Below are 21,319 nucleotides of genomic sequence, written 5' to 3' on the forward strand. Positions count from 1 at the left end.
CCTCCTCTCAAAAACTGCATAACTTGACTTACCTGTTTGGAGAAACTGGGTCTGCTCTGCAGTTCATTGCAAAGCACAGACTGATGCCGTGAGAGGTCAGGATTGCACCTGTTGACCCTCAAAGCTTAGAGGGCAGGTGTGGTATAGTCTTGGCAAGGGTCTGCAAACATAGACCCTGAGCGTGGGGTCTGCATCATAAGCCTCTGGGCCAGGGGTCAGCAAACTTTTTCAGCAGGGGGCCAGTCCACTGTCCCTCAGACCTTGTGGGGGGCCGGACTATATTTTTTTTTGGGGGGGGGGGGATGAATGAATTTCTATGCCCCACAAATAACCCCTAGATGCATTTTAAATAAAAGCACACATTCTACTCATGTAAAAACATGCTGATTCCCGGACCGTCCACGGGCCGGATTGAGAAGGCGATTGGGCCAGATCTGGCCCCCAGGCCTTAGTTTGCCCACCCATGCTCTGGGCAGAATGGAATTGGAAGATAGGGCTTAGGGAGAAAGCTGAGGCAGCAGCAGCAGCTATGATCCTGCTCTCTCCCTCCTCCAATACATACGTTTTCTGACGGTCAGCACAGGGTTTTCCCTCACCCCAACCTATCCCTCTTCAAAATCAGGCACTGGGAGAGAAAACACTCACCAAAACTAGGTTCAAAGACACCCTAGCAAAGGAAACATCATTTGGGAAAAGTGTCAGCACCCATATCTGGCCACTGAGGGCTTATCATATAAAAACATGGAATCGTAGAGTTAGAAGGGACCGAGGGTCATCTAGTCCAACCCAATCTCAGCTAAAGCATCCATGACAGATGGCCATCCAACCTCTGCTTCAAAACCTCCAAGGAGAGACCGTCCCACTGTCAAACAGAGTCTACTGTCATAAAGTTCTTCCTGATTTTTAGTCAGAATCTCCTTTCTTGCAACTTGAAGCCATGGGTTCAAGTCCTGCCCTCCAGAGCAGGAGAAAACAAGCTTGCTCCCTCTCCCATGTGACAGCCTTTGGGACATTTGAATATGGCTCTCATATCTCCTCTTAGTCTCCTCTTTCCCAGGCTAAACATACCCAGCTCCTTCAACCACTCCTCATCAGGCTTGGTTTCCAGACTGTTGATCATCTCAGTCGCCCTCCTCTGTGCAGATTCCAGCTTGTCAATATCTGTCAGGGAACTGCCATCGGAGCCAGAGGCGGAGGGAAGGCTCCAGAGGGATGCCGGAGAGGGTCCCAGTAGGGAGAGAGGCAGCCCATCTGCTGGGGAAGGAAATCAGCGTAGCACCAGTGGAGAAGGGGGGCAGATGGGGGAATCGGCGAGGGGGCTCCAGGACTCCTCACCGGAGACCAGCGGGGAGAGCACGGGTCCTCCGCTGCCCACACCCTTCCTGCGCAGAAGACTTCCGCGCAGGGAGAGTAGGAGGAGACTCGGTGTCAAAGAACTTCTTTGCTGGAAGAAGTTCAAGAAACGCCCACTGACGGATTCTGCCAGTGATTGAGACAGCCACGGATGGGTGGCTGTCCGGACAGAAAGGGTTCACCCAGGTAACCCAGCCAGGTGTGGCGACAACTTACGCATGAGCAACCCCTAGAACCATTACAATATGCTTCTTAAACTGTGGCGTCCAGAATTGGACACCGCAATTAAGAACTGGCAGCTAATGAGTTGCAATCCCTGCCTTGCAAGGGGTTGGACTAGAAGTGGGTCTCTTGCAACTCTACAATTCTGATTCTGCTAAAGAAAGAGAGGGAAACAGAGTGTGTAATGGAGGAGAGAGGTCAAAATCTCTCCTCCCCCCACGGAACAACCCCCCCTGCTCTCATCCCAGCTGCTTTATTAGCACCTCGATATCTCCCTCCGCAACTTAGCAGCAATTTCAGTAGCAGGATTGCAAAGTCGGCTTTGGCAGTTCATCACTCCCGGGCAGGAGATAAAGGGAGTTCTGGACAAGACAGCTTTCGCCAGCCATTGTGGCAAGCAGCCCGGTCCCCTTGCTAAGGACACATGGCTGAAGGTGTCTCTCCTCCTTCAACCCAAGCAATGGGGACAGGCAGGGGACTACCTGAGGGGCTGGGGTGGACGGTTGCCAAGAGAGGCTTGTCTCGACCCCGGGCCTGGCAGCCAAATTGGCAATAAGCACCGCCACCCACTGCTGTTCTCCGTCCTGGGCTGTGCAGAAAGCTTTGTTGCATCCGTTTTTGGGGTGGGAAAACCAACTTGGGCAGCTGTTTTTGCAGCTGGGAAGGCTTCCTCTGCAGCCCTTTCACCCCAGTGTTCTTAGCCCAGCTGTAAAAGCTGGGAGAGAACCATTTCCCCTGGCTTTTGGCCCCTTGAGGAGCAGGTGGCGCTGTGGTCTAAACCACTGAGCCTCTTGTGCTTGCCGATCAGAAGGTCGGCAGTTCAAATCCCCGCAACAGGGTGAGCTCCCCTTGCTCTGTCCCAGCTCCTGCCAACCGAGCAGTTCGAAAGCACACCAGTGCAAGTAGATAAATAGGTACCGCTCTAGCGGGAAAGTAAACGGTGTTTCCGTGCGCTCTGGTTTCTGTCATGGTGTCCCGTTGTGCCAGAAGCGGTTTAGTCCTGCTGGCCACATGACCCGGAAAGCTGTCTGTGGAAAAATGCCAGCTCCCTCGGCCTGAAAGCAAGATGAGCTCTACAACCCCATAGTCACCTTTGACTGGACTTAACCGTCCAGGAGCCCTTTACCTTTTTAAAACGTTTTTAGGACCTACCTTATTTTTACGGTTGAAAGTTATTTTGCATTGTTTTCAATTTTGTGTTTTAATGCTGCAGCCTGATTTGGGACCTTCAGGTGAAGGACTAATAATAATAATAATAGGTTTACCAAACAGTATAATGCAGCAACTAAGAATAAAAATAAAAACATCAGGGCGGGAGGGGTGGGAAGTCAAAAAGCAAAGTGTAAGTGAATGATATATTATATAATGCATATGCAACAAATTTGCTAAAACTTTTGAAAATCTAATAAAATTATTATTATTATTAAATGTGGGCAAGAGTTCAAAGAGGCAGAATCAAAAGTGTTTGGCCACTTTCAAAGAGTTCAAAGAGGCAGAATCAAAAGTGAATCCACACCACCTGAAATATACTTGGAGTTGAGAGCGGATTCCACTCAGAATGTCCCCCAGAATGTCTGCTTATATACATTATTACACAATGGGCCCCACGTGACTGGCTAATTCCGGGATTCTCCTGTAGGCCAATCTGGTTGCGGATTCACTTCCAGCTGGAGCTGGATTGGGTGGCTCCTGTGGACCAATCAGACTGCTGTATTCTGGGTCCTATTGTTCTAGGACCAATCAGACTGCTGCATTCTGAATCCTATTGTTCTAGGACTAATCCGACTGCTGCATTTTGAATTCTATTGTTCTAGGACCAATCAAACTGCTGGATTTTGGATCCTATTCAACTCAGTACATAACACTGCCATAGGCCACCAGCTGCAACCAAGCAGTCACAACTTACAAGGAGGTGAAAGCAGATAAAACTTGCAAAATACGACTCAAGCAAGTGAGCCAATCAGCATTCACACAGACACACATAAATAAACCGATAGAAGTGATGGATATAATTTATTGGGCTTTTTTTTAGAATCGCATCCAAGTTACAAGTGTAAAAAATAATAATCACAAACAGCAGGTATAAACGTGTAAAACAATACAAAAATAAAGGGAAAGGTACTTTTATATATTTACTGAATCAAGTAGTATAATAAATACAAATAAGCAAAAAAGCTTCATTCACTCATTTCAGTTTAACTGAAGTTACAGTAGAGTTTGTAAAAATAACATTTTACTGAACGTTGCAAATATTAACGGGTTGAAAACTAGTATGAAAAATTAATTTTGGCACCTGGTAAAAAAAAAAAAAGAAGAATTTGTTATGCGAGTCTTTCACAACTAGGTAAAAGGACAAAGCAGTTTCTTACTAGTTTTCTGAGGTACATCTAAAATTAGATTTAGCAACGCAGTTCTAACAACTCACAGTTCATGTTTTTACCTTCCCTCGCTATGCTAGTTACAGTTTTCCCTTTTGAGGATATCCGAAACGGTATTCCGGAGCTTATTAGCTGTGCAAAATTCAGGAGTGAGAGAAAAAAAATGATCTCAAAAGAGAAAAAAGAACACGGGGAACACTTTCAGCGCACAAACTGGCTCTGTGCTGCTGACTCAGACGTTCCAGGCCGACACTGTTGCGTTTCGGCATCCGCAGAGGATCCAGAAGGACAGAATTGAAGAGGGTGGGGGAAGTTCTCCTGCAAAAGTCCCACTGGGATGAAAGGCGGACTTGTGCAGGAGCACTGCGCCCAGGATCCCTAGCTGACGGGAGAAGTAGATTTTGCATATGCAAAACCCCCAATCACACGCAGGGCTCCTACCGAAACTGGTGCGGAATTCTTTTCCCTGCAAAATCTAGATCTCACATCCCTGTGTCGCTGCAGGAGGGCGGCTGCCATTTTCAGCGGCAGCCCCTTGTCTCACCGCAACACCCTCCCTAGCAGCACAGAGTCTGGATTGCAAATGTACCCCCTCGCTTTTCCAAAGTTTGTTGCAACCCCTCCCCTCCCTCCCCACCCACAATATAACTTCAGCGATTTCTGACCACACTCATTCTCAGGTGATATGAAACCACACAGGCTGCTAATGGGAAGGTCAGCAAAAGCAGAGAGAAACCCCTTGAGGACTCGATTTGTGCATTTCCACTAGAAAAACACACGTACACAAGGAAAGCTCCGACTCTTGGCACTGCCGCCGTTTTTTCCTTTTCTTTTTTTCACCGCAAACGGCCGCAGTGCAAGAACAGTGTTAATGGCACTTCTGACTTTGAATAGTTGCAACTAGAACGGTGCTCTGCGTTTTACAGTAGCTTGAAACATTTCAAAACTAGATTATTTTATTCGGCGATGCAAGTCCCGCCCCCCCCTTGTAAAAAAACAAACAAACAAGTTAGCTCCCCACCCCACCCCTTTATAAAAATGCTGCCGGATCATTGAAGCAATTCCTTAAATAGAATTGCCTTTAAAATGTCGGCAGGATCAAGTATTTCAATCGTTTTCAGTCCTCAAAGAGTTTTCTTTTTTAAAAAAGAAGACACAACAAACCCGAACAACTTAACCATGTGTGCTAAATATTCTCCGCTAGGTGGAGAGTCCTTTCACCAAAATGGTTTTTTCTTCTTCCCTTCAAAAGAGGGAGCGAGCAGCAGGAACCAACGGCGCCCGCCCGCTTGAAAAATTTGTGCCGCGTCGGCGGCGGTGCCGTAAAGCAAGGCACTGATATATCTTGAACGGGATCCCATTGTCACAGTTTCGATATTTTGGCTATTTTATCCCCCTCCCCAACACTCCCCACCCCCTTTTAATTTCTTTTTTAAAAAAAAAAAAAATCACAGTTGAACGTTAAGGAAATTGAGGTAATCAAGAAAATTTCGTCAATACCAAAATAGAAGTCATCGCAGTACCAGAATGGTGAAAGGCCTTTGTAGTTATTACAGGGGTATTGTTCTTACTTAGCATGCAGTACAGTGTATACATATAGATATATATATATATGTCTCTCTCTACCATGCCTCTGTCCTGCTAAAACTCTGACTTGTCTGTGCAGTCCCACTGGGATGGGTGGGAGATTCCACACACACAAACCCTGCCCATTCCTGCTTGGTCCCCACAGCTTAGGGGTCCAACAGTAGAAAGGGTCCCTTCGGAAGCTTGCCCAACAGCCGTTGGCAAGTCATGGGATGGAGCCTACGGCATGGCCCTGTGCCAATGCCCCAAACAGCTGATTTGGTGCCCCCTGGAAAAAAACGGAGGGGCGAAACAAACCCAGCAGCCTCCTCCTCACAGTCCGCCCTGCGGTCCTCCTCACCGACTGAGGCAGCCTCCCTGCCTGCGCAGAGGGACTGAACTGCACTGAAATGAGGTGCCTGACCTTCTTAATGTGAGGATTGCTCTCAAGAGCGTTCCTGGTGCCTCGTTGATGCCTGCCCAAAAGGGATCTGCCCATTTAAGGCCAGTGCATCTTCTGTGGCCGCTATAGAAATCATTCAACATGGCGGATATCGCCAAACCAGGACGCTGTTCGAATGCAGAGGCTCAGCCTATTTTCTGCACACCGCTAGAGGCAGTCAAAGGGGAAGATCTCCAGAAGGTCTTGCTGGTTTGAGGCCTCCGCGTGCTGTGGGTTCCCAACTTCTGCAAGCCCCAGCCCAAAGATCTGGATGGCACCCGGTGGCACGGAGGAAATGCTGTTGCCAAGTCTACAGCTGCAAGGCATGGGATTGCCCTGAAGCAAATTCTCGGGGCAGCCGGGTGAGTCTCCTGCAAAAGCATTTCTCATGGCTGAAAAAGGCAATGGTTAGAACCAGTCGCCGGAGGATCTGCTCTTTGGGATCTGCCCAGGCTTCTGTTTTGTAAATTTCAGAGTTCAGCAGAGCTAAGTAAGCTACAATCTCTTCACCTATTTTAATAACAATTGCACTTAAAAATCTACGATCATAATCCACCAAGAAGGTGAGGCAACGCATCCAAGCTGCCGTTTGCCTCACCTTCGAGAAGCTGCGTAGCAAACGCGGTTATCTCTATATATGGCTTTTGCAGATCATTCGACAATCTAAGCTAAAGAGAGAGAGGAGCAATTGGGGTTTGCGCTAAACTATGTTGATGGTGGGGGGAGTTGCTTAACACCCCTCTCCACCCATCGACTTTGGCACAATCCACCAGGAACCTTCAATTTGGAGCCTTGCAAGAGGGAAGGTTTCCAGTGGATCGTGGCCCAGAAAATTTTGACCTTTTATCCCTCCAGAAAACTCCAGACACCCCAATTCTTGATTGGCTGATGCGATCGAGCTGTGGCTGGTTTGAAGGTGCTTTGCCTTTGGCATGCTTATAAATACTTGCCACACTCGGCAACAGTTTGGGCCCGATACACAAATGAGCACATGTTAGAAATCTGGAGTTTAAGTGCGGAGAAGCAAGCCAAAGGCAACAGAGGAGTTCAGTCTTCTCCCTGGAAAGCCAGGCTTTGCTGCCTGAACTCTTATCACCAGAGAAAGACTTTAAATTTGCCAAACAGCCGCAAGAGGGGCAAATTGTGTGCCACCTCCGGCAACTGATACTTGGCCTCCTTTTGCCGGAATCTCTCTTTGCTAATAAATCTTGCTCTTGACAGGACCATATTCAGGACCTGGACTCTGCCAGAGACTGGGCACAGACCCATGGAAGAGGCCAGCTCCAAAGCGGGAGGAAGACAGGAGAGATTGTGTAGCCCCCCAGGAAGGGGCTACAAAATCACGCTCTTAATCTGAGGAACAGGATAACACAGGTCCACGGTCATTCAGTACACCCATGCCAACCTGTGCGCTAGCTCCTGAGACGTTGCTTCTCAGTATTGCTCTCTTTTTTTCTGGAGGGATGATTCAGAAATTGGTTTCTGTTTCAAAGCATATGGAGTAAGGTCAGGTGTGAGTTTCCCCCTGCTCGCTGTGGGAGCCACCTGAAGAGAACACCTTACCTTTTCACATGTTCCAGCCAAGCTGGCTTAGCTCAAATGCACCAACTGCCCCTCCAAAATTAATTTGCTAGCTACCATTTATACTACCAGGCACTATCAGTATATTATTCCAAGAGTTAACTAAGGTAACGGTCATGCATAGATAAATCCACAATCCTTAGGAGGATGCCCTATTACCTGTAGTACGGGCATTTACGACCCCACAGAAAGCTTAAAATAATATTTAGTCAACAAGGAAAAAAAGTCAGCCTTCGGTTTTACGGAAACCGCTTCATGCCTGTTTAAGGGCCCATGGAGTGCAACAGTAATTTAGGCTACAGAAGGGAAAAAAAACTTCAACAGGCATAATGAAAACATATGCAAACATTCAAAATCTAAGCTGCGTCACGTAGAATGCTAAGCTGGGGCTCTTTTTCTAAGGGTGAATCCACCAGGAGCGAAAGATGCTCAACTGGGAATACAGAGTACGCTACCCAACTAGGCTCCCTCTCTTTATCATCTACTGGAGATTAAGAATTTTGCATCAAGTTTTTACAGGAAGCCGCAGGCTGGCTCAGCTTTTGGAGTCCAGCCGTATTCCTATTATTTCCAATGGATAAAGCAGGTTGATTTGACACGCTTGCTTTTCTACTTGAGTTTTAGAAGCGCCTCTCGGGAGGCGGGTCTTTGAATCGCTCCAGCTACCAAGATGCACATATTGCGTTTTGCCCTTCAGACTTCAGTTCTCAGGAGGCCACAGCAGCCACGAAAACCACCAAGCAACTGCTTTCGTGTGGTTTGAACTCCGCAGAGGACAACCATGCAAACCATCACTGGGCGGCCAGATTGCGGGGTTCGTACCTCCAGGCCCATCTTTCGTGCATGCGCTGGGTCTACACAGGAGTAGTTTGCACAGGCCAGAACCACGCAGGAATGAGCCCACAGAAGACTCAAGACATGGGGTCTGACTCCAGCGCACACACAGAAGCCGTGCCAACACGACAGCCAATGCATCTAACGGGAAACAGTCCCAACCTGCCCAAAAGCGGTAAGCAATTTACCCAAGCTGGCCCTGAATGCTCTGCAACCTTCCCAACGCTGCAAAGATGTGCATCTTTGGGCACTTACTGGAAACGCTCTTCAAGGCGTGCTCTTAATACTCAAGTAGAACTCTTAACACTCAAGAAGTGACTGGCTCTTACTTCAGCCTGGAACAAACTGACACGTTGCTGTTAATGTACCAAATGGAAGAACAGATGTTCTGTTTTACAGCAAGGGTACAGTCACAGAAACTGCAAGTGTGACACCAACTTTCACTTTAGCATTTGTGTTCCCCTATTTCTTACCAAAAACCACCATGCTGGTTAAGAGAAGCCCTCAAGAGCTCACGTGTTCCCCCATTTCTCGCTTTAGGAACACCCCAAAAACCACCATGTTGGTTAAGAGAAGCTCTCAAGAACTCACATGTTCCCCCATTTCTCGCTTTAGGAACACCCCAAAAACCACCATTGTTGGTTAAGAGAAGCCCTCAAGAGCTCACGTGTTCCCCCATTTCTCGCTTTAGGAACACCCCAAAAACCACCATGTTGGTTAAGAGAAGCTCTCAAGAACTCACGTGTTCCCCCATTTCTCGCTTTAGGAACACCCAAAAAACCACCATGTTGGTTAAGAGAAGCTCTCAAGAACTCACGTGTTCCCCCATTTCTCGCTTTAGGAACACCCCAAAAACCACCATGTTGGTTAAGAGAAGCCCTCAAGAGCTCACGTGTTCCCCCATTTCTCGCTTTAGGAACACCCCAAAAACCACCATGTTGGTTAAGAGAAGCTCTCAAGAACTCATGTGTTCCCCCATTTCTCGCTTTAGGAACACCCCAAAAACCACCATGTTGGTTAAGAGAAGCTCTCAAGAGCTCACGTGTTCCCCCATTTCTCGCTTTAGGAACACCCCAAAAACCACCATGCTGGTTAAGAGAAGCCCTCAAGAACTTACGTGTTCCCCCATTTCTCGCTTTAGGAACGCCCCAAAAACCACCATGTTGGTTAAGAGAAGCTCTCAAGAACTCACGTGTTCCCCCATTTCTCGCTTTAGGAACACCCCAGGGGCAATTTGGACAGAGGCAATTGTGGGACGTCAGAAAACTACGGTCAGGACCAGCTTCATAAACTAGGAAATGCAGCTTTGTAATTCAAAACAAGAAGCAAGCCACACATCTCCTTTCCACTGTAAGCCAAAGAGAATTCAAGGACCGAGAGCTCAACATTAACGTGGAAACACACCAGCATTTCTTAAAAAAGAAAAGAAAAAAGGCAAACTTTACATGAATGGAAGCTAAATATTAGAATAGTTAAAAAACGGATGATTTCATTTTCCTGTTAGCCAGCAAGGGCAAAAAGCGTTTCTTGGTCACTGACGTTTTGCCCCAATCCCATCAAGGGTTTTGTGCCTTGGCACAGGCCGGTCTCGCTTAGGTCTTCTGCTCAAAGAGGTCGTGGTACTCCAGTTCCTCCAGCTCTCGGTTGTACTCTTCAATCTCACGGTTCGCCTCCTCCAGGTAGTCGTTCATGAACTGATCCATCACTGGGGTGAATCGGCTATTAAGGAAAAGAAAACCTGCCAGAAGCCATTTAAGGTGGGGGCTTTAAAAATACACAGCAGCTCCTGAAGGATGGTCAGAAGTGTGACACCGCCCGCCCGCCCACCCACCTCCTGTTTTAACAGGGGACCCAATCCACTGGGAATTTTTCCTACAGTCCTTGCTAAAAAGATCTAGAATTGCACAGCGGCCCTCAAGCGCTGGAGGGCACGTGGATCTGTTTTCGCCACCTTCTGCTCAGTGGCGGGGCTCGCTTGCTGGATCCACTGCGGAAGGTTGCTGGTTTGTATCCAGTTAAAAACACCAGTTTGCAGAAGGGAGGGGAAAGGACACACACACTCTCTCTTCTTTCTCTCTCTCTCTCTGCCTGAGACCCTGGAGGAAATATGCTGCCAGATAAGAGTAGACCGGGGGGGGAAACCAACATGTTGGTTGTCCAACTAAGACTCCCCGGCATCTATTATTATTATTGGCCTTGCAGGCAGTTCAATAGCATATGGATGGCACCGCATGGGCTTCCTCAGGAGGAGGCAATCCCAAGCAGAAGGAGCAAATAGTGTGACCTCGTATAAGGCAGCTTCCCATATACTGTGCCATATACTGGTACTCTATCTGATCCAAAAGGCCTGCAATATCCTGACCTGGCTAAAATCTGATCTGAAATCACAGAACTGCAGAGTTGGAAGGGACCCTGCGGATCATCTGGTCCAACCCCCTGCAATTCTGGAATAGGCAGCTGTCCCAGACGGGAATCGAACCTGCAACCTTGGCGTTATCAGCACCATGCTCTAACCAACCGAGCTATCAAGTCAGAAGTTGTCAAGTCTTGCTTGCTGAAAGGTCCACAGCGGGACTCTGGCCTAGCAGCAGAATGTGGCCCTCCAGGCCTATCCGCCCGGCCCTCAGAACTCTTCCCCAGGCCGCCACCCCACCCAGAAGCCTTGCTTTACTCCTTAAACTGTTTCCGCCAGGCTGGGAGGTGTTCTTGGACTCTGATAATGCCTCGTGCTTGGCCTGCATGGGGGATGGAGAGGGGTGTGTTTCCCGTGTGCAAGTTAGCGTAGAAAGCAAAACTGTACGTTTGTTATTGCCCTGCCTAATTTTGCTTCTAGCCCTCCCTCCCACCGGCACGTGGCCCTCAGACGATTGCACACACGGCAAAGCGGCCCTCAGCCTGGAGAGAAATCCCTCACCTCGGCTTACAGCCCACGTTTGAGTTTGTCACAAGCAAACTAGGCTTTCTTTTCTGTGATGAAACAGTCTGCCGGAAGCAAGGACCCAGAGCTCAGCACCGCAGAGGAGATCGAATGCGACTATTTGGGGTCTTTTGCACACCTGTCTCCACTTTGTGCCACCCTAGGAAGCTGCCTGGGATGCAGGTGGCGCTGTGGGTTAAACCAAAGAGCCTAGGACTTGCCGATCAGAAGGTCGGCAGTTCGAATCCCTGCGACGGGGTTAGCTCCCGTTGCTCGGTCCCTGCTCCTGCCAACCTAGCAGTTCGAAAGCACGTCAAAGTGCAAGTAGATAAATAGGTACCGCTCTAGCGGGAAGGTAAACGGCGTTTCCGTGCGCTGCTCTGGTTCGCCAGAAGCGGCTTAGTCATGCTGGCCACATGACCCGGAAGTTGTACGCCGGCTCCCTCAGCCAGTAAATCGAGATGAGCGCCACAACCCCAGAGTCGGCCACGACTGGACCTAATGGTCAGGGGTCCCTTTACCTAGGAAGCTGCCTGCTGTTGCCCAGTTGCTTTTAGACACAGTCCAAAGGTTTACTGGTACAATATGGCTCCAAAAGGTCTGAAGAGCTGAACTGGCTGCAGAGTGCACAGATGCATGCTTTTCTTTTCTTTTCTTTAAAAGGATACATGGATGGTAATCCAACTTGTCGCCAAAGAAATTCACAAACTGCGTCCCGTTGTAGAAGTAGCCAGCTGGAAGAGGATCCAAGTGGCGTCTCACCTGCGTTGGAAGGCAAAGCTATCACTCCAGAGCTGCTCTCTGAGCTCGCAAGAACGCACAGTCATATTTCAGGAGTCTTTTGTCAGAACTGCTGACGGGGCGAGTCCCCGGCGAGAGAGAAAACGTGCACAGCTAAGCAGCTATGCTCTAGGAAGGAAATCTTTCGCAGAGGCTAAAAATAGCTTCGCTTTCTATACGTGGGGCTCTCTGTTTCTTCCGGGTGGTATCCTGCCCTGAGTAGGCCCACTGAATTTAAGGAACACAACTAAAGGAGGCCCATTAATTTCAGCGTAAACCTGAACACCACCCTCTGTGTTTAAAGAGCAGGCAATGTGGCACAGTGGTTAGAGCGTAGGCTTCGGGTTTGGGAGACCAGGGTTCGAATCTCCACTTGGCCAGGAGGCTCACTAGGTGTTCTCGGGCCAGTCGCTGCTTCTCAGCCAAGCCTACCCCACAGGGCTGTTGTGAGAATGAAGTTGGGGAGGGGAAAGATCTGTGCAGCCCACCGTGAGCTCCTCGGAGGAAGGTTGAGATATCAATGTAATAATAATAATAATAATAATAATAGGCAGTTACAGGAATCGCTGCTTCAGTGGGAGGGACTATAAGGCTGCCTTGCGTTGACTGGTGGTAAAAGGCTGCCTTCTCTCGTCCCCTCATTAGTCATAGAATCATAGAATTGTAGAGTTGGAAGGGAACCCAAAGGCCATCTAGCCCAACCCCCGGCAATGCAGAAGTCTCAGCTAAAGTCCTGCCCACTGAGCTAAGGTTGCCCCCCTGCCCTTGAATAGGAAAGGCATAGTAAAAAACTTCTGGGAAATGATATATAATGAGATGAAAAAGATGTTGAAAGATACATTCTTTAAAAAAAAAACAGAAGCATTTTTACTTGGTATTATAGGCGAGGATATTAATAGAATGTTAAATTGTTCTTATATGCAACAACAGCGGCAAGAGTATTGATAGCATAGCCCAGAAATGGAAGCAAGAATAAATCCCGATGAAAGAAGAAAGGCAGACAAAATTAATGGACTACACAGAATTAGATAAAATGACAGGAAGGATTCGAAACCTGCGGGACCAGAGATTTGCGGAAGATTGGAAAAAAATATACGAACTATTTGAAGAGCGATTGTAATCAACAAATTAGGCTAGTAGGACTACAAGAAGTTTTGTAAGGTAAAATATATGAAATATTACAAAAAAGAGAAAGAAGAGAGATTAGTTATAGGATTTAAAGGTAACAGTGAAAGTCAGAAATGTATATTAAGTGATTAGATTGGAAAATTTTCAGATGTGATTGACGGAAGTCCAAAAAAATTGTATAAGCTGTAAAAGTATGTTTAATTATTTGAAAATGATATGTTAAAAAACTAATTAAAAAATGAATAGGAAAGGCGTATTTGGCTTTGACTTACATGGATGTTCTTGATCTCCTGCGAGGTCAGCATGCCCCGGGTTTTCAGAGCCTTCCTCTGCGGTTTCTGTGTTTGGATAAAGGCACCAGAAAAGCCCAGTTCACTGCTTCTGAACGTGACAGTGTGACATTATCAGAGCAGGGTTTCCCAGATGTTTGTTGGACTACAGTTCCCATTATCCCTGACCACTGGGGTCCTGCTAGCTAGGGATGATGGGAGTTGCGGTCCAACAAAAACAAGCTAGAGACCCTAGTTCGGGGAACCCCGAACAAGGGACATGCGCTTCGAACACGGCCAAAGGGAAACTGCTAAGGCTGCAAAGACACAGGGCAAAAGCTTCGCTGGACCAAAGAGCTGACAGGAAAAGACTTGGAATGACAACTGGGAGAGATCAGGTAGACCAGAGCAAGCTGGGTGATGCTCCCTGGGCTACGTGAGAAGGCGTTCCAGTCAGGTATATTTGTTGTCCACAGGATTATCAGGAACACCCCTTTCACATGTTGTCTGGAGAGCCTACTCTTTCATCTTGACTGAAAGAGGCTGCTTCTCACAAGACCATCATTTCAAAGAAGCCACACAGTTCCTCATCGCTGTGAATACTTATATAGCTCTCCGAGACTGCGATGCTGGGCGCACTGGAGCCCTGCTCAGCCCAAAGGCTCTTCTGCGTAGGTTTGCAGCCTTTACGTACAAATAACAGCCACCAGTGTACTCGTTCACGTTTTGCGGATGGAGAAAAGGAGGCCGGGTGCAGCACCCAGCACTTCAGGACTGAGCAGAACTGTAAACCATTTGGGCCGACTGAACCGAGGTCACAAACACAGCACTTATTTAAAGCACTCTTGGGCAGCCGTGCAGAATCCTGGGAGCTGCGCTTCACTAGAGGCGCTGGGAAGTCGGCATCCTTAAAGAACTACAGTTCTCAGGATTCTTTTGGGGGCGGAAAGGCATGATTGTCGAAGTGCTGTAAGAGTACTTTAAATGTATGCTGCAGATGTGACCAGAATCCCTTAGAATAGCTCAAATGCAATCTATGAACAAGCTTAAGAAAATTACAGTGGTACCTCGGTTTAAGTAATTAATTCGTTCCGGAGGTCCATTCTTAACCTGAAACTGTTCTTAAGCTGAAGCACCACTTTAGCTAATGGGGCCTCCTGCTGCTGCCGCCAGAGCACAATTTCTGTTCTCATCCTGAAGCAAAGTTCTTAACCCAAGGTACTACTTCTGGGTTAGCGGAGTCTGTAATCTGAAGTGTATGTAACCTGAAGCGTATGTAACCTGAGGTACCGCTGTACTGTACACAGTGTGCCCTAATGCAGCAAACTCTCAAAAGATTTTATTTTAAAAAAATAAAGGCCTGAAATACATTGAGGGCAGAGCGATCCTGCTTTTAACTTGATTAAGATGGCAGATATTCATTTCCATGCGATATGCAGAAATGACAAACATTAATTATCTGAATCACAGCTGCTGGATTGCGATCTTGTTACAAATGCTGTTTATGAATTTTTAAAATGTCAAGCTTCTAAGGGTGTTTTATCTTTTATATGCAAATTGGGTAGATACATAACTGTGTGTGTGTGTGTTTAAGGGTGGGGGGAAGGGGGAAGAAACCCAACTGTGGAACTAATCCACAAAACAGGAGGAAGGCATTGCGCTTTGAAGCCCTTGCGCTTTGATCCCACCCACTCCTCAGTTTGTGTATCAGAACAGCAAGTGGAATTGGAGAGGAATCTATGGTTACCAGAACCTGGCAATCAGACGGTGCTACGCAAACAAATCTTCCAGTATTTCAATGCTCCAAGGCTGGAAATCTAACACGAACATCTCTGAGACAGTGTGGCGTAATGGTTAGAGCATGGGTAGGCAAACTAAGGCCTGGGGGCCGGATCCTGCCCATGGGAATCAGCTTCTTTTTACAAGAGTAGAATGTGTCCTTTTATTTAAAATGCATCTCTGGGTTATTTGTGGGCCTGCCTGGTGTTTTTACATGAGTAGAATGTGTGCTTTTATTTAAAATGCATCTCTGGGTTATTTGTGGGGCATAGGAATTCGTTCTCCCCCCCAAAAAAAAAATATATAGTCTGGCCCACCACAAGGTCTGAGGGACAGTGGAGAGGCCCCCTGCTGAAAAAGTTTGCTGACCCCTGGGTTAGTGTGTCAGACTAGGACATGGGAGATCAGGGTTTGAATCCTGACTCAGCCCTGAAGCTCACTGGGTGACCTTGGAATCAGTCACCATCTCTTAGCCTAACCTCCCTCACAGGGTTGTTGGGGAGGAGGAGGACCGCCTTGAGATCTTTGGGAAATAAAGGTGGTATATAAATGTATTAAATAATGATAACAGAGAAGTGCTTCCGATTCAATGCGTACACTGTATTAAGTTCAAATGCAAAGAAAAGCAGATGGATTGCAGACTGTTGCACTTAAGCCCTGCCAGACCGAGCAAAAGTCCACATGACCACTGGCGGATCACACGGTCTCTTCACAAGCAGAGCACAAAGGCAACAGGCTCTGCTTGTTAGTCAGCAACTGGCAACCGTCTGCACGCTGCCTCTGAGCATGCAGGTTCTATTTCGGCTGTCATGACTCTGCTGCTGACAGTCCTTCACTGGTGAGCAGGGTCACCGCAGCATCTCAGGCCGGGGTAAAAATCCTGCTAAGCCCATAATCAGAGAGGCGAGTGCCATGGAAGCCCGACAACAAAACTGGCAAGAGCCGAATGGCTGAACGCTAGAGTGAAAAGCAACTCCGAGTGAGTTGCAAGGAGGGCTCTGCACATACAGCAAGAAACCTGGGTTGAGTAAAAGTTCCCAAGGACTATGACTGGGTGAGAGATGTCAAGGTGCTGGGATGACAGAAGGTAGCTGGCTGGAGAACAAGCAGCCAATGTGACAAATATTTCCTATGTAGCAGTGTTTCTCAACCTTGGTTTCCCAGTTTTTGTTGGACTACAACTCCAGTAACAACAACAACAACAACAACAATTTATTATTTCTACCCTGCCCATCTGGCTGGGTTTCCCCAGCCACTCTGGGCGGCTTTCAACAAAAGATTAAAAATACAGTGGTACCTCGGGTTACAAACACTTCAGGTTACAAACACTGCTAACCCGGGTTAAGAACTTTGTTTCAGGATGAGAACAAAGATCGCGTGGCAGCAGCGGGAGGCCCCATTAGCTAAAGTGGTGCTTCAGGTTAAGAACAGTTTCAGGTTAAGAACGGACCTCTGGAACAAATTAAGTTCGTAACCAGAGGTGCCACTGTATATTAAAACATCAGTCATTAAAAACTTCCCAAAACAGGGCTGTCTTCTAAATGTCATATTCTGAGTTAGCGGAGTCTGTAAACTGAAGTGTATGTAACCTGAAGCATATGTAACAGAGGTACCACTGTAGTTGTTTATTTCTTTGTCCAATAAGAAAATATTCCATCCCTTCATAGAGTTCAGAGTCTCTTTGCATCCCTGCCCCATTGCCCTGTCCCACCCCCCTCTTCTTCATCCCTACCACATCCTAGCTAGGTGTCCCAGGGAGCAGGCCATGCTTCACACATGCAGGGCCAAGTGATCATCCCTGACCACTGGTCTTACTAGCTAGGGGTGATGGGAGCTGTAGTCCAGCAGCACCTGGGGACCCAAGCTGGTATAAAGGCTGTGTGCTGATGGAACCGTCCTCAGAGACTCTTTGAGACTTTGTCTGGTAATGCATTACTTAATGAAGTCTGACTAATTGGAAGTTAGATGTGAGCCTCTGTTGCTGGACCCCCAAAAGGGAATTTTCGCCCAAAAGGAGAAGGTCACCCACCTGCTTTGCAGTTTGCCTCAGCCAGTCCTTGATGTCGTCCTCCTTGAGGGAGCAGCCGACGAAGACCAGGAAGTACTCCTGAGGCCCGCTGTGATCGCGGCTCTCGTTTCTTGAATCAGGAGGAGGGAAAGGGGTTGGCCCCTCCTGAACAGGCACCAGGCTTAAGGAGTTGGACGAGGTGTTGTGGCAGACCTCGATTGTCCGATCTGAATCTGATGCAGAAGAGCAGGAGGGGGTGTTATTCCTTAAGCACCCCGGTTTCATTTAGAGAGGAACGGCTCCCTAGTGAGTTCCGTGTCTCAGCCGGCAAAATTTCGATTTACTGAACTCCCTGCCTCACTTTAATATTTGTATATATAAATGTTTCCTAATGCTAGCCAGCAAACCGAGTAATATGACTTCATAAAAGGGAAAGGGAAAGGGACCCCTGACTGTTAGGTCCAGTCGCGGACGACTCTGGGGTTGCGATGCTCAAGTCTCTTTATTGGCCAAGGGAGCCGGTGTACAGCTTTCGGGACATGTGGCCAGCATGACTAAGCCGCTTCTGGCGAACCAGAGCAGCGAACAGAAAACGCCGTTTACCTTCCTGACGGTACCTATTTATCTACTTGCACTTTGATGTGCTTTCGAACTGCTAGGTGTGCAGGAGCTGGGACCGAGCAACAGGAGCTCACTCAGTCGTGGGGATTCAAACTGCCGACCTTCTGATCAGCAAGCCCTAGGCTCAGTGGTTTAGACCACAGCGCCACCCGTGTCCCAATATACTTTACACAAAATGCAAAACACTACTTTTTTCTAAGAAAAAAAGCAAAAAAAGGGAGGCAGGGTATTAATTCCGTCAACAATCTAATGAAACAAACTTCTTCCACAGCACAATAAAATAAATAAGTAGAGAGAGAGAGGAAGACAGATCTCCCCCGCCTTCCAAGGGAGTTTCAGTCCAAGGAACTTCAAAACAATGCTGTAAAAGCTGAGATATAAAAGCTTGGACGCGAATGAAAGGACTCCTCCTGTAAAAGGAAAGGATCTCAATTCAAGGGAGGCTCCCAGTGATATGGAAGCTGGAAGAGGAGAGGCGACCTTCACCGGTTCCCCCTTGCAGTTCCCATCATCACGTCCTCTGCTGTTTGGAAGCATCCCTAAACACTTTGGAGCCTGTTTCTTTGGGCGAGGGGGAGGCATAAGAGGCTGCAGGAGGAAAAGGGAATTGGCAGAAACCCCCTCAGCCCCCCACCCCACCCATCTTGCAGCTGGAGCACCCGTGAGCAGAGTCCGGGGGGAGGTTGGCGGCAAAGGATCCCACCCCATAGCATTTCCCTAAGGAGATAAATGGCGACCGATCACTCGCCCGTTACCTGAAAACTTAACTTTCCCCAAAATGTGGTACACGTTTCCAGAGAAAGGACTTGACTTTTTGGAGGACTTCAGGGCTGTTTGAAAACAGAAAGACACAGAGAAAACGCAGCCAAGTGACTTAATCTTTCTTGACTAAGGAGGGGGTGCAATGGGAAATGAAAAACATTTGCAAGGCCTATTTCACTCTAGAATTAATTCCATGGAGGCTAGAAAATATGTATGGGAGAAATAAGACCTGCATAGCTTTAGCGTAACCCTTTATTGAGCACCCAGCATGCCACAAACTTTAAGACCTTAAGGTGCAGTCATAGGTATATCAGTGTATTCAAATCTGAATTGTCAAATTATGTTGTTATTGTTATTATGGTTTTTGTTGTATGTGTCTTTTGCGGTTGATGTTTGTATTGAAAAAATGATTAAACATTTTTTTAAAAAAAGAGAAAAGGCAGTCCCTGACCATATACTGCTCTCTAGATGTTCTGGAGTGCAATTACTATCAGGCCAGGGGAAACATTGGCAAAGCCTGCATTAAACATTCAGGAAACAAGAAGGTTTTGTTTTTTAAAACAATCCCCTTTTTAAGCAAGCGTCTTCTAGGATCAGATACGTGAGCAAGGTAAAACGAGAAAAGGAAAGATTTAATACATGTAACTGCTAGGCAGAGATTCTGGTATACAAAATGATACAAGGATGTGTGTTGCAATACATACAAACTACTGGGCTTGAGATTTCATGCCAAAATCTGGGACCTGGTGGTGTGGAAACTGAAGCCCCCTCAAATCTCATTTTTGGCTTAGAAGGGTTTCTAGCCCTCATGGTCAAGGGAGCATTTTTTTCAAATGCTCAGGAAATGTTTGTACCTAATCGCAGAAATGCGTGTGCTAAACTGAATTCGGGCAAAAGAAAAACCAAACACCAAGGCATCCCTTTCCTTGACATACATAATTGGCTCTGAGCACACGACACAGGAGGAAGGTTTGCGGTTGCAGATGAACAGATGCAAGGATGTGAAGTTTTTGCTGGCTATGCTGGGCGTAGGTGGGGCGGCAGGGGGCAAGGGCAGCCCAGGACACTTGGCAGCAGGTGGTGAGGAAGCAAAGAGGACCCTTTCCCCAAATCAAGGTGCACAGGACCCTCAGCTGGGTCAATATATTTTTGCACTCACGACAACACCCGGGTCATTAAAAATAAGGCAATAAAAAATAGCCGTTAAATTTCATAACACCTAAAATCAACTGTAAAGTTGTGGCGGGTGGGGGGAGAGAGATTCTGGCCACAAATGTCATTTGCTAGCAATTTCAGGGAGAAAACACCACACTAAAATTAATCTCTGCGTTCAATTGCTTCTTACCTTTACACTTGGCCACAAATCGTGTTTTCTCCAAAGGACGGTTAAACCACACACAGATCTGAACCATCGGGGGGAAAGTGGAACCTGCACAGAATTTGCCCTCGTACCTGAAGGGGAGGAGGAGGAGAAGAAGAAGAAGAAAGGAATCATGTCAGTGTGTCAATTTTCCAAATTTGGTCCAGTCCCAAAGCTCTTGCAACCCGCTGTCGGATGAGGATCAGGTTATGAAGCAGACCTCTTCTGCTGGTTCTTAACAGGCACCCACAGACTCCTTTTACTATGCAGCAGTAGTGATGGCAAAGGTTGCAAAGACAGAAAATAGCAAGAGAGCAGGTCAAGGGGATGTAGGAGCCTGGGGGTGTTACAGGAAGGATTATAGGGAAGGGAAAACACACACACACACACACACACACACACACACACACACACGTCCCTCTCCAGAACTTAGATGGGGAGCAGGATTCAAAATAGTAAAATCATTCAGGATTTTGGCTTCCTTGAAGTTTGAGAATCACAAACATTTTTGGTGGCGCTGAAAAAAATATTGTATTCAAGACAGAAGAAGGTGGCCAACCAGACTGTGGATAGGGCTCAGTCAGCAGAGCATGAGACTCTGGATCTCAGGGCCGTGGGTTCGAACCCCATGTTGGGCAAAAGATCCCTGCATTGCAGGGGGTTGGAGACCCTCGTGATCCCTTCCAACGCTATGAATCTATGATTCAAAGCGCCACAGCTAGTCCGGGATGACACAGCAATGGATGCTCCTTAGATTGCTTGCTTTCTCCAGCAAATGCATGAATGTACAGTGGAACCTCGACTTACATACGCCTTGTCTCGTGGATGTTCCAAGTTGCGTCCCGGCAAACCCAGAAGTAAACACCGGGTTTGCCACGATTCGTGCATGTGCAGAAGGTGGCTTCTGCCATCTGTGCATGTGCAGAAGCGGCTGCCGCCTTCTGCGCATGCGCAGAAGAGTGCCACCGCCGAATGTGCATGCGCACAGGACGCCTCTTCTAGCATCCAATTTTGACCAGCGGCTGGACCTCTGGAACGGATTATGTCCGTAAGTAGAGGTTCCACTGTATGTGCTGGAGGGAGGGTCAAAGTTTCATAGAAGAGCACATGACCTGCGCATGGAAAGTGCTGGATTAGATCTTTGGCATTTTCAGTTAAAGCAAGGGTGGGGAACCACCAGCCCTAATGTTCACGTATGTTCATGGAGTGAGGTTAAAAACCTAACACTGGAATGGCAAAGAGTTCAAATGTGAAGAGCATAAATATGGGCATCATTCCTCTCATTGCAACATACAAGTGATGCCTGTATGTGGACTCCC

At 47.5% G+C, this 21,319-nt stretch overlaps 1 protein-coding gene across 1 annotated transcript in view; it reads right to left on the bottom strand.

The window, feature by feature from the left end:
• Positions 1-3,575: 3,575 nt before the first annotated feature.
• The window catches only part of DNAAF9 (dynein axonemal assembly factor 9), an 81,309-nt gene continuing 63,565 nt past the window's right edge, over positions 3,576-21,319 (bottom strand). Inside the window, exons 32-37 of the mRNA XM_083756371.1 lie at positions 19,986-20,092; positions 18,634-18,708; positions 17,279-17,490; positions 13,474-13,539; positions 11,962-12,055; positions 3,576-10,081 (exon numbers count right to left, since the gene is read on the bottom strand). Coding sequence (XP_083612497.1) covers positions 9,969-10,081; positions 11,962-12,055; positions 13,474-13,539; positions 17,279-17,490; positions 18,634-18,708; positions 19,986-20,092 — 667 coding nt within the window. The 3' untranslated portion in view covers positions 3,576-9,968. The remainder of the gene's footprint in view (positions 10,082-11,961; positions 12,056-13,473; positions 13,540-17,278; positions 17,491-18,633; positions 18,709-19,985; positions 20,093-21,319) is intronic.

This window comes from Podarcis gaigeae (assembly GCF_964106915.1).
Source record: "Podarcis gaigeae genome assembly, chromosome: 9".
In the NCBI taxonomy this organism is placed as follows: Eukaryota; Metazoa; Chordata; class Lepidosauria; order Squamata; family Lacertidae; genus Podarcis; species Podarcis gaigeae.